The 12259-nt window shown below is 41.8% G+C and overlaps 1 protein-coding gene across 7 annotated transcripts in view; it reads left to right on the top strand.

Moving 5' to 3' along the window:
* Nucleotides 1–12259, top strand: part of CHD6 (chromodomain helicase DNA binding protein 6) — a 209800-nt gene that overhangs the window by 141725 nt on the left and 55816 nt on the right. For all 7 annotated transcript variants that reach the window (XM_058685611.1, XM_058685610.1, XM_058685606.1 and 4 more), the window contains 2 exons: nucleotides 9859–10023; nucleotides 11329–11508. In XM_058685611.1, coding sequence (XP_058541594.1) covers nucleotides 9859–10023; nucleotides 11329–11508 — 345 coding nt within the window. The remainder of the gene's footprint in view (nucleotides 1–9858; nucleotides 10024–11328; nucleotides 11509–12259) is intronic.

Below are 12259 nucleotides of genomic sequence, written 5' to 3'. Positions count from 1 at the left end.
AAGGACTGCAGCAGTCTCCAAGGTGAATCAACTTGAGGTCCCTTTAATAAGCAGACCTTACCTGGAGGTCTCAGGTAAATGCTACCTGTTCTCTCTCACCTTGAATATGTCTATGTTAGTGTCCGTGTGTATAAGAAAATCAGGAGCGTAGATTCACTCTTTGTCACCTTTGTTTGGGAGGCACAGCTGTGACCCAGTCCTGGTGCGTCAGGTTTCCTGGAGCACCAAAGCTAAGAAATGGCAAAGGGTGTTGACAGTAGCTTGAGGATGACGGAGAGCAGTGAAAAGCAGGTTTCTTGTCTCCCCTGCAGGAAGCCAGCAGTGCTACCAGCTCAGAGGTCAGAGACAGGCCTATGGGAGTAGCAGGGTACCAGAGTACCACGCATCCCCTCACCGAGACCATGAGCACCTTGCTTTCTCATTGCTCTGTGACACTCCTTCTCCTCTGGGAGCTTCCTGCTCTTTAAGGCCAGAGTTCCTGTGGGTTGGACTGGGTAACTGTGGTGGGTCCATAAGGTTCCTTGTCTGTCCTGTTGATAAGGTCCCTAAAAGGAGGATTCAGAAAGCATGGGAACAGGGCCACTGGCAGAGGGCACCGCCACAGGGGAATGCAGCAGCTGTCTGTCCACAAGATCTGGGAAGGGAGAGGGAATCCAGCCCTGACCTCAGAGAGCTAGATTCCACTGGCTTTACTTTTCTTTGCTGGAAGAAAGTTGGGAATTTGTGAATGTTCCATTGTGTAGTCCATTCGTTCAGTATTTGCTGAGCACTGGGACCTGCCAGGCATTGTTCAAAGGACTAGAGGCACAGCAGTGAGCAAGACCAATGGTTAGTGCTCTCATGGAACTTCCATTTTTGTGGGATGACAAGGAAAAATAAATGAGGTAGTAACGGATCGCATACTTGTTACAAAGAAGTAAAACAGACTAAGAGGATGGCAAGGGTTGCAGGGTACCTGGGTGGCTCAGTCAGTTGAGCATCCGCCTCTTGATTTTGGCTCAGGTCACGATCCCAGGGTCGAGGGATCAAGCCCCACATCAGGCTCCATGCTGAGCGTGGATTCTCTTCTCTCCCTGGCTCTGCCCTTCTCCCCTGCTCTCACTCTCTCTCAGGCTCTCTACAGTTAAAAAAATAAAAAATAAAAGAATGGTGGAGGTTGGTGTCCTGACTTAGAGAGTGATCTAGGAAGGCTTCTTTAAGAGGGTGACATACGAGCAGAGACCTGACTACAAGGCAGTATCTCAAATATGAGATCAGAAGAATGTTACAGACCAAGGGAACAAAAAAAGGTGAGAATGAGCATAGGTGGCACCCCTGAGGCAGATGGAATGGGCACTGACTACAGCGTCAACCCCAAATAAAGTGAGTCAGATTTTTGAGTACGCTCCTATCTCTCCTTCCAGTGGCCTCTCCTTTTCACTCCCCACTTCTTTTTTGGCTGCCACAAAGCACCCTTTTGTTATGCTACCAACTCCTGTCTGCTTCCAGTAGTCAGCCAGCTCTTGACTGACTTATTGGCACATTTATTGAGCCCTAGACAGCAGGCCAGGCCCTGGGGAGACTACAGTGCCCAGGACTTTGGTTTGGGTGATAAATTGAGTCACATAGTAGAAATGGAGTGAGCAGGTATCTGTGCTATTCCCCCAAAATGTTTACATTTTAAGAGGGGAATAATACCTTTCCCCAAGGAATAAATCTGGATCCGGAAACTTCCAATTCCAAAGCAGGCTTGCAAAGGAGATAGTTAGGGGAGGGCATCATCTAATGTATTCTGATTCCTACTGCAGGGAGAGCCCCTGAGTCCTCTTCTGCACAAGTAGTTGGCCTGTGGATACGCACTTTTAGAGTGCCAGAAGAAATGTAAAATTGCTGGACCCGAAATAAAATACTTGGGCAGAGAAGGTGGGCTAGGAAGCTATACCACTGTGCTAGACGTGGTTAGGTTCAGGTGGGACTATAGGCAATTGTGTTTAACTTCTCTGAAATGTGGATTTTCATTAAGGACCAAGTAGCATTTTAAAGTATTAAAGAAAATGTACTTTTAAAATGTAGCAAATGATTTGAAAAAGTAGTTATGGTCAAGAGAGGAGTCAGCATTGTGCTTGGATCTTTGTACCAGCTATTTAATTTTTGTGTGGTTGTAAAAATGTAGGAGAAGGTTTGCCAAGTTCTGGACTTGAAACTGACAATAGTGAGTCAGGGGCTGGTATCAATTTGAAATCTGTCACTGTTTGTTCAACTAAGCGGCTCCCCCTTCTTGCCATTGCAGTCCCTGGGATCTGTGCCTCGTTGGTTGTTTTTCATTTTCTGAACATCACTAGTTATTTCTTGTAGGCCTGGCCGTGTTCGACTCAAATGTATTAATCAGTGAAGAACAAACTCTGAGCTTGCACGTCGTGCCTTGGGAGAGCGTGAGAACTCTGATTTTCCTGTGAGGGTGGGTAGCACCACTGCCTCCCGCCCCTGTGGCCTGCTCTAGAAGTTCTGCATTTACTCAGCTTTGCTGAGGATCTTGTTTGGACTTCGTTTCAGTTGCTGCCCTTGTTGCAAGCGTTCCTCTCTTTTTTTTTTTTTTTTTTTAACGTTTATTTATTTTTGAGACAGAGAGCAAGCATGAACGGGGGAGGGTCAGAGAGAGAGGGAGACACAGAATCCGAAACAGGCTCCAGGCTCTGAGCGGTCAGCCCAGAGCCCGACGCGGGGCTCGAACTCACGGACCGCGAGATCATGACCTGAGCCGAAGTCGGCCGCTTAACCGACAGAGCCACCCAGGCGCCCCACAAGCGTTCCTGTCTTTACCACAGTGTTTTGTGTGTGAGTTCTGATCAGGGAAATAAGTAAGGCCTGTCCGTGAGATTTAGCTGTAAAATGATGAGTCTCTTAAATGTGATAGGAGTCACCCTTGTTATCTTTCAGGTAAGGCATTTCGGGAGAGCACGTGTTACCTCCTGGTGTCATTTAGCTGCTTGTGACAGTGACTCCCCTCCACTCCCCAGAACAGGTTTGTTTTTCTTAGTTAATGAGAAGTCTGGAGATGGCAGTCCGGGGCAAGGTGGCTTCACAGTGTCATCCAAGTCCCAGATTCCTTCTGTTTTCCTGCTCCACCATCCTCAGGGAGTGTGAGTTACAACCTCTTTGTTCCAAGATGGATACTTCGGACCAGACAGGAAAGATCAGGAAGGAAGGTGTGGTGCTTCTGTCAGGAGGGCAGGACTTTTCCAGATGTCCCCGATAGACTTCTGCTGCACCTCGTTGTCCAGGCTGTATTACTTTATCATCCCTGGGAGGCTGCAGATGGTTTCAGGTGAACACACTGCTGCCCTCTACAAGCATCAGGGTTCTGGGAGCAAGGAAGAAGGGGCATGTGGATAACAAGAAGGTAATTAGCGGCGTCTGCACTGATCCTGTATTGGACCTTTGCTCAGAACATTTTTTAAACTCCTTGTAATTTGCCTACGATGTCAGATGATCCAGAGAAAGAAAATCAGTGTCACTACTTGTAGCCACCTATTATTAGTGCTTTATAGGTTCCATAAACCATATTAGTTACCTTGATCACTTCCTTTGTTTACCAACTATCCATCAAATCTTCTCATAGATTTACTGCCACTAAAGATACTGAAAGGAGATGGGGCAACTAATTATAATAGCCAAAGGCTCAACAACTTAGTTGTTCAGCAATAGAAGACTGACTGACTAAACCATAGTGGATAAAACTTTGATAAAAGAATGATTATCTCCATATATTGCTTGGGGGTCATCTCTGGAGTATATGGTGTGTGAAAAAAAAAATAAGATAAGGTGGAAAAAAGTATGTATGCTATGCTATTATCTAAAAAAGCTGTGTGTGTGTGTGTGTGTGTGTGTGTGTGTGTGTGTGTGTGTGTGTGTGTCTTCCTCCCCGGCCTCCCAGCTGAAAGATAAAACAAAAAACTTTATTAAATGGTTTAGCTGTAGGGGGAGTAAGGGGACAGGATAAGATGGAAGAGACAGGAAAAGAAGCTACTTTTTCCAAACATGCCTTTTTGTATATTTGCCTTTGGAACCACCTTCAGTATTTTATAACACCATAAAACAAAATTAAATTTTTAAAAACTATTCTGGAATCATTTTAAACTTTAAAAAAGTTGCAGAATAGTACGGGGTTCTAGGACCCTTCTCCCAGCTTCCCTTAGTGTTAGCATTTTATGCAAGCTATAGTCTAATTATTGACACAAGGGCATTAACAATGACACAGAAATCTGTGGACCTTATTCATGTTCCTTCAGTTTCCTCCCAATGTTCTTTTTCTTGTCCAGGATCTAATGCACATTCTCATATTTCCTTTAGAAATTCTGACTCCTTAGCTTCCTTCAGTCTGTGGCAGCACCTGTCTTTTCCTTATCGTTCATGACCTTGACAATTTTGAAGGGTCCTGACAAACTGTCTCTCAGTTTGTGTCCGCCTGGTGTTTTCTCATGATTCGATTTGAGGTTATATATTTTTGGCAAGAATATCATAGAAGTGATGTTACGTCCTCCTCCGTGCATCATTTCAGGGGGTACATGATGTTAATACATCTTATTGCTTGCGATGATAACCTTGATTACTTGGTTGAGGTGGTATCTGCCAGGTTTCTTCACTGTAAAATAACTGTTTTTACTTTTAAATTTAATCAGTATCTTGGGAAGAGATATTTTGAGACCATACATATCCTGATTCTCACCATTACTTTCACCTATTAATTTTAGCATCCATCAATGGTTCTTGCCTTCAGTAATTATTACCATGGGGTTTGGCTAATGGCAATTTTCTCTTTCAGTCATTTCTTATACACTTATTAATTGGAATTCTATAAAGAACAGCTGTCCCTTCTCCCCATTTATTTATTTATATCCGTATGAACTCATTTTATGGATTATAATCTATTACTCTTATTATTTATTTTATTGTTCAGACTTGGTCATTAGGAGGTCCTTTAGGTTGGCTCCTGTGTCCTTTTGATGTGCACCTGTCAGGTTTTGAGCACTTCCTTCCTTTCTGGCACCGCATGATGTTCAGGTTCATGTTGCATTTTTCCTGCCACAGCCATGGGATTGACAGTTTCTCCAAGGATCCCTGCTTCCTTTTATTCAAGAATGGCATTTAACAACCAAGATCTGGCTACTAGGAGTGCCCATTGCTGCTAGAGTGTTAGCGCTTCTAGATTCTGTGAGCAGACAGAGCTAGGAAATACGTGTATGTGTACTGACAGAAGCACTCACACCACACGGCTGTACTTGCCCATCTCTGTTCACCCTTCGTGAGTTGCTGCTGATTCACTCCATCCTTGCTCTCTTCTTCACTTGTAAATCCTTTCTCTGGCTTTGAGAAATTTCAGTCTCATGATAACACAGTATATTTTTTTACTCATTTGTTCAGTCCTAGTCTGTACATAAGTCTGTACAAAGTAGGAGAATTACTAATCATATTCTATGTAACATAAATAAATTTACCAATATATAATATTGGGCTATAGTGTGTGTGGGGGGTTGTCATTAGTCTTACAGTATATAATCAAAATATCATTTTCCAAAGTTACTTGGTTTGGTTTTCTTCTTTCCCACCCCCTTCATTATGGTTAAATTAATGTGGGGGGAAAAATCAATCCCCAAAATTTAGAAGCAAAATGAAACAGTTGAAATCTAGCTGTTTATCAAGTGGACAGCATAACCCCAAGAGAGACATTTCAAATGTTTGTATTTAATATTTTTGACATTTTCATTTTGATATAATTTGTTTATAATTCCAGTATACTCTTTATCCAGATTCACCAACCCTTTACATTTTCCCCGTTTACCCTATCACTTTGCCTTCTAGCTCCTTGACCTCTCTGAGTACATACATGAACTTAAACACATATACACACATGCCATTGTTTGTCTGAATCATTTGAGAGTGAGTTGCCCCCGCAGTACTTCGGTATGTATTTCTTAAGTGCAGGGACATCCTCTTATATAACCACAGCTTAGTTCTCAGGATTGGGAAATACAAAAACTGTCTTCAATCCAGAGTCCATATTCAAATTTATTATTTATTTCAGCATCCATTATAGCCACTGTTTCCCCCCCACTCTGAGATCCATCCAGTAAAGGAGCACCTGTCACCTTATTGGCCATATCTCTTTAGCCTCCTTGAATCCGAAAGAGTTCCCTTTTCCGGGAATACGGAACAATACGACCTAGTTATTTCTAAGGAATACAGGCCAGTTGTTTTATTGATTATCCCTCAGTTTGTGTTTGTATTTCCTCAGGGTAGGATTCAATCTTACTAATAACACCAAAATGATGTGTCCTTCTCAATATATCACATCAGGAGGAACGTGATGTCTGTTTGTCTGATAATATGTACTTGGATATCTTAGTTAAGTGGTATCTACCAGATGTCTACACTAAAAAGTGGGCATTTTCCCCTTTGAAATTAATAAGCAACTTTGGAAAGATACTTTGAGACTATATAAATTTCCTGCTCCTCATCAAAGTTTAACCCACTGGTTTTAGTATCCGTTGATTATTTTTGCCCATATCAGTCAGTGGTGACTGGTTGCAAAGTGGTGATTTTTTAAACTTTGTTACTCTATGTCTGTTAGTTATTCTACTATAATAGAGTTTTCCTTTTTCTCCCATTTAGTTATATCATTATGTACTCATTGATTCTTTTATTATTATTATTATTATTATTATTATTATTACTATTATTATTATTATCTGGTGGGTTATATTTCACTACTATATTTATTTTGATATTCAGACCGTTCTGAGCCTAGCCAGTGGTAAACTTCTTCAAGTTGGAAGTGTTATTTTGGTGTGTCTCCATCATTCTTTGAGTACTTCATTATTTTCTGGCATAGTAATATGTTTGGGACTCATCCAGTGTTTTTTCTGCCCCCAGTCCTGGAATTAATGATTTCTCTTACATGCATTGGTTTTGTCTTGATGGAGAATATATTTAGAAACCAAGATCTGGGAGTTATGGTCTTTGCTACTGTGATGCCATTGCTTCTAGGCCCATTCAGTGGATATAGCTAGAGTACATACACACAGAATATAAATACACAGGTACATAACATACATTCATATGTATGTGTATATATACACATGTGTAATAACGTGTAAACACACACATGTCGGTACCTATTTCCATAGAAACACCACCATACGGCTCTTCTACTTTTTTTTCTTTCCATATTTGTAACATCCTTCTTCAACAATGAAAGCCTTGACCCCTGTTATATTTACCCATTTCCTCAATCCTATATTACACAGAAAGTAGTTTCAGAATTGCTGACCCTACCACTGGGAAAGAAAAAGAAACCTACCTGCTGGTAGTACTTAAAACATTGTAAGTGGAGCGTACATACTTAGTGGGATATAGCCCTGAGAGGAGGAAAACAAAAATCTTGCATTGTTCTCAGTAATTATGTTTTGGGGAGTTCCTGATGGTACAGTTTTTCTGAGACTCTTATATACATTGTGGGATAAATCAAATGAATAATGATATTCGTGTGGTTGAGAATTGAGCTTTTTTACATGGTTAAAAAAGAGATACAGATGTGTGGTTGGTGAAGTTAAAGTCCCATAGTTATAAATTTGAATTAAGTTGATCTCATATGCACATAATTGTATACACTGTACACACCCAAACACTTCTGTTTTTGCCCACTGAATAGGTCGAGAAACAATGACCTACTTGATGGCAGTGAGCACCCCTTGCAACATCCAGACTCTTTCCCACTGAAAAAAACGAGGACTTCCAGGGAAAAAAGTAGCTGAATCCAGGTCTGAGCAGGAAATATACAGTAGGAGCGTGGAACATGTCATACCAGAAAGCAAACATAAATACAGACATATCTGTGTCTATTTCTTTATGTGCATATATGTATATGTACACACGCACTGCTCTGACCATGTGCTCATAGTGACATCTCCAAATCCATTTTAATACCAGAGTTTATTCTTTCTCCTTTCTGTATTTGACTGGATCACATCAAAAGAAGTCAGGAGCCATCTTGAAGTTTCCCACAGGAAAATAAATGAACAACACCAGTGCGATAAAACATAACACGTATATTTAAATGCATAACTTAATTGTGTTCCTTGAAAAATAAAAATCTTCATTGGTCACTTTTGGAGGGTATTATTTTAGAAACTGATTAAATAAAGAGAAAGAAGCATTTAGCTTGTCTTTCCTCCAGGAACTGAACATCAAGGTAACCAAAAAGTTGATGAGGGGATTGTAACCTCTAATGAAGTAGTGGATTTAGGCAGTGTTTATCACTCAAAAGAAAGACAATCAGACATCATGTGCCTCTTGATGGAAATGCAAACACCATTAAGAAATACACTTGCCAAAAATCAAATCTTACCCTGATCAAGTCTCAAGATACAGTTCCCAGTTTAGAGGAGATGCAGGGACCAGAGGAACTTGTTTAACACCACAGCTAGAATACAGGTGGCAACATGTGAGCCCTGAGAAGCTAGAGGACAGACACCTGGTCTCTCCAACAAAAAAACCTGCATTTGAAAAAGGAGAGGTCAAAGGCAAGGGATATCTACAGAATGAGACTTGAGCTCTATCAGTCCAGTACAACGTATGGGCCCTATTTGCATCCTGATCCAAATAAGCGTACTTATTAATACACATGAGATAAGCAGGGAAATTGGGACGTTGATGAGATTGTTAGTACCAATGTTCATGTTTTGAGGTGTGGCAACAGCATTATTTTACAAGAGTCCTTATCTTTAGAATTATATATTGAGGGGTGTCTGGGTGGTTCAGTCAGTTAAGCGTCCGACTCTTGATTTCCACACAGGTCGTGATCTCGCAGTTTGTGAGCTCAAGCCCCACGTCAGGCTCTGCACTGACAGTGTGGAGCCTGCTTGGGATTCTCTCTCTTTCCCCCTCTCTCTCTCTGCCCCTCCCCTGCTTGCTCTCTGTCCATCTCTCTATCTCTATCCATCTATCTATCTCTCAAAATAATAAATAAACTTAAATAAATAATAAATAAACAAACTTAAATACTAAAAACAAAATAAACTTAAAACAAATCAGCACTGATTAAAAAAAAGAATTATATATTGAAATACGTAAGTATGGGAGCGCCTGGGTGGCTCAGTCAGTTAAGCGTCTAACTTTGGCTTAGGTCATGATCTCATGGTTCGTGGGTTTGAGCCCCGCATCGGGCTCTGTACTGACAGCTTGCTTAGAGCCTGGAGCCTGCTTCGGATTCTGTGTCTCCCTCTCTCACTCTGCCCCTCCCCTGCTCGCATTCTCTCTCTGTCTCTCAAAAATAAATAAATGTAAAAAAAATTTTTTTTGAAATACATAAGTATGAAACCATAGGATGCCTAGGATTTGCTTCATAATAGTCTTGGAGGGTGGGAGCATAGTAGAGATTGGAAAAAAAAAATGGATCATCCATAAGAGGTCATTCTGCTTTTTCTCTACTTTGGTCTTTGTGTGAAAATTTCTTTCTAGTAAGATGAAAAAGTTAAAAAAACTGGTGTTGCCAGCTCTGAGGCATTTTCCCAGAAAGCAGGACAGCATCCTGGGAATGAGTAGCTGCACTCAGCCCGCAAGCTGGGGAGTGTAGGAAGTCATGTCCTTCTCATCACTTTATCCCAGCTTGTGGTAGTCACTCAATAAATAATGCGTGAAGAAATGAGTGAGTTTGGAGGGGCAGCCGACATCTGGGTGAATTTTCTTCCAAAATTGGTCCCGTGACTCATAACTGTGAGAGCTGGCCACTCATGCCACATGGCATTTAAGCATTTCCCTGTTCCTTGGGCTGTTGCCATTATATCTAGTGACGGGATATGTATGACCTTCCTTCCTTCCCAGGCTCAGGCCCGATGTCACCGGATAGGCCAGAGCAAAGCCGTGAAGGTGTATCGTCTCATTACTCGGAACTCCTATGAGCGGGAAATGTTTGACAAAGCCAGCCTAAAGCTGGGCCTGGACAAGGCTGTTCTTCAGGACATAAACCGAAAGGGCAGCACCAATGGGGTGAGTATGACGGGACCTGCTCAGAGCCCCCCAGGACACTCGCCACACAGCCCGGGCCCTCTGGGGTCTCCCTTCTTACAGCTGTTTTAAGATTCACTTTCACTAAATTAAATCCGGTTGCACATCTTTGTTGAGTCATTCCCCACAGCAGAGGATAATTCAGGGTCAGGTCTCTGCTTTTACAGATGGATAAAGGAAATCTGTAGGCGCAGTGGTGTGGTAGGATTGCCCAGCATGCAGTAACGTTTCGGTAAGCAGAATTTTTAACAGTGCCCATTAGAAGTCCGTAGATCTTAACGCTTAACACTCTGAATATCTATTGTCACCATGTCTTATCTCATACTCCAGACTTTGAGCTTCCTGAGGGTATAATGAAACCTATTTTATCTGTATCACCCATGGCCCCTAACAGTACTTGGCATATTAAAGATATTCAATGCATGATGGTCAGTGAAAAAAAAAAATGAATAAGTTAGCAGCTTGCAATATGGCAGTTAATAAAATCTTTTCCCCCCTACACAGGGATAAAAAATGCAGCTAAGATTCTTAAATTGTATTAAGTTAGAGGCCAACAAAACAGAGTATCTCCTTAATCTCTGGACTCAGGGCATCAAAGGTTGAGAATTAAAACCTTCCAATGAGTTGTCTTCAGTCCAGATGTTCTGTATCCTCTTAGCTATGCATGTGTTGCTAAGTATAATACTTCAGCTCACCAGTGCTGGGAGTCCTGGAACTCCCTCTTGTGATTGGTAGAGAGAGAACCAGATTCTTAATTAGAACCAGGAAAGGGTGTTTTGAACTCCCATTTCCTGTTTTCAACAAGCAATTGAGAAGATCACACTTGGCACAGCACCCTTTCTTTAGTTGAGAAATGACATCATTTCCAATACTCATGTATTTATTTAATAATGAATAAATCATCATTCTGTAGCTTGTTTAGTACATCTGGAGGTTTTTAAAGATACAGACTCAAACTAAAGCATTAAACATACCTTCTTCAGTGGTGCATAATTTCAATAGCTTGTGACATGTGATAATAATCAATGTCCTGAGGAATGTTAGGGCCATTGGGTCATGTGCTGGCTTTGATTCCAGAGCTCCCTATAGAGGATTATCTGTCTGCCCTCCCCATAGTTTTCTTGAGTATCTTTATCTGGGCTTTAATTTTCTAAAACTTGTGGCCCGTATCTTTAGTCTTCTGACATGTGCAGTTAGTGGAGGAAGTGGATCATGAAGGCCAGATTTTAGGCTGTTTTTCTCCTGTGCATTTTCCACATTGTGAGTAGCCTTTGGTGACCTGTCCAGGTACAACAGCTCTCAAAAATGGAAGTAGAGGACTTGCTCCGGAAAGGGGCTTATGGAGCCCTGATGGACGAGGAAGATGAAGGCTCCAAATTCTGTGAAGAAGACATAGACCAGATTCTGCAGAGGAGAACCCACACCATCACCATCCAGTCTGAAGGGAAAGGATCTACTTTTGCCAAGGTATGGCACCTTTCTCCAGAGTCCGTGTCGGAATGGGAGCAAAAAGAAAACACTATTCTTTGACCTTCACCAGCCAGGCTTTGTTTTTTCAGTATGCAAACTGTTGAGATTATCTGTCTACACGTGGGTTTTATGTGAGACAGAAAATACAGACTCTTTAGAGGGTTTCTGAGTAATGAGTCAGAAGCTATAGAAAGAAAACCCCACTCCTGACCAGTGGGAGCTGATCTCCAGCAGACAGGACAGACACTTCAGTTTACAGTCTGCACTGTTCACTGTTTGCAAAGACTGCTCCAAAACCTTTGAATGGTCTTCTGGATTTCCTTTTAGAGCACCCCGTGATCACTGTCCACGCACTGAAATTCCGCTGAACCCTCCATTCCTCAAACTGAAGCAATGGTTTTTGCTCATTCCATGAGAAAAGATGTTAGTCTAGATTCCCAGCTGCTACTCTAGGTGCCTCTTTCCCCTGCTCTTCACCTCACTGGATTTCAAATTTGACTGATGAGGCCACTTACCAAATCACTTTCAGGTGTCTCCGGCCGTGGGCTCTGGGAGCTTTGTGACCTGTTTGAGTCTCCTGTTTGGTGGCTTATGTAGGACTTCCTCAGTAGGACATTTTGTGCTTTATAAGTGCCTGGTCATCTCAGTATACCTCATACTGCCCAACCCCGGTGCGTTTCCCATAGCAGACATTTGGAAAGTGGTGAACTGAAAGAAAAATTGCATCTAGGGAAGTCTTACAAAGCAA

Source organism: Neofelis nebulosa, chromosome 9 (genome assembly GCF_028018385.1).
Source record: "Neofelis nebulosa isolate mNeoNeb1 chromosome 9, mNeoNeb1.pri, whole genome shotgun sequence".
Lineage (NCBI taxonomy): Eukaryota > Metazoa > Chordata > Mammalia > Carnivora > Felidae > Neofelis > Neofelis nebulosa.
This window is presented reverse-complemented; position numbering and strand designations above follow the sequence as displayed.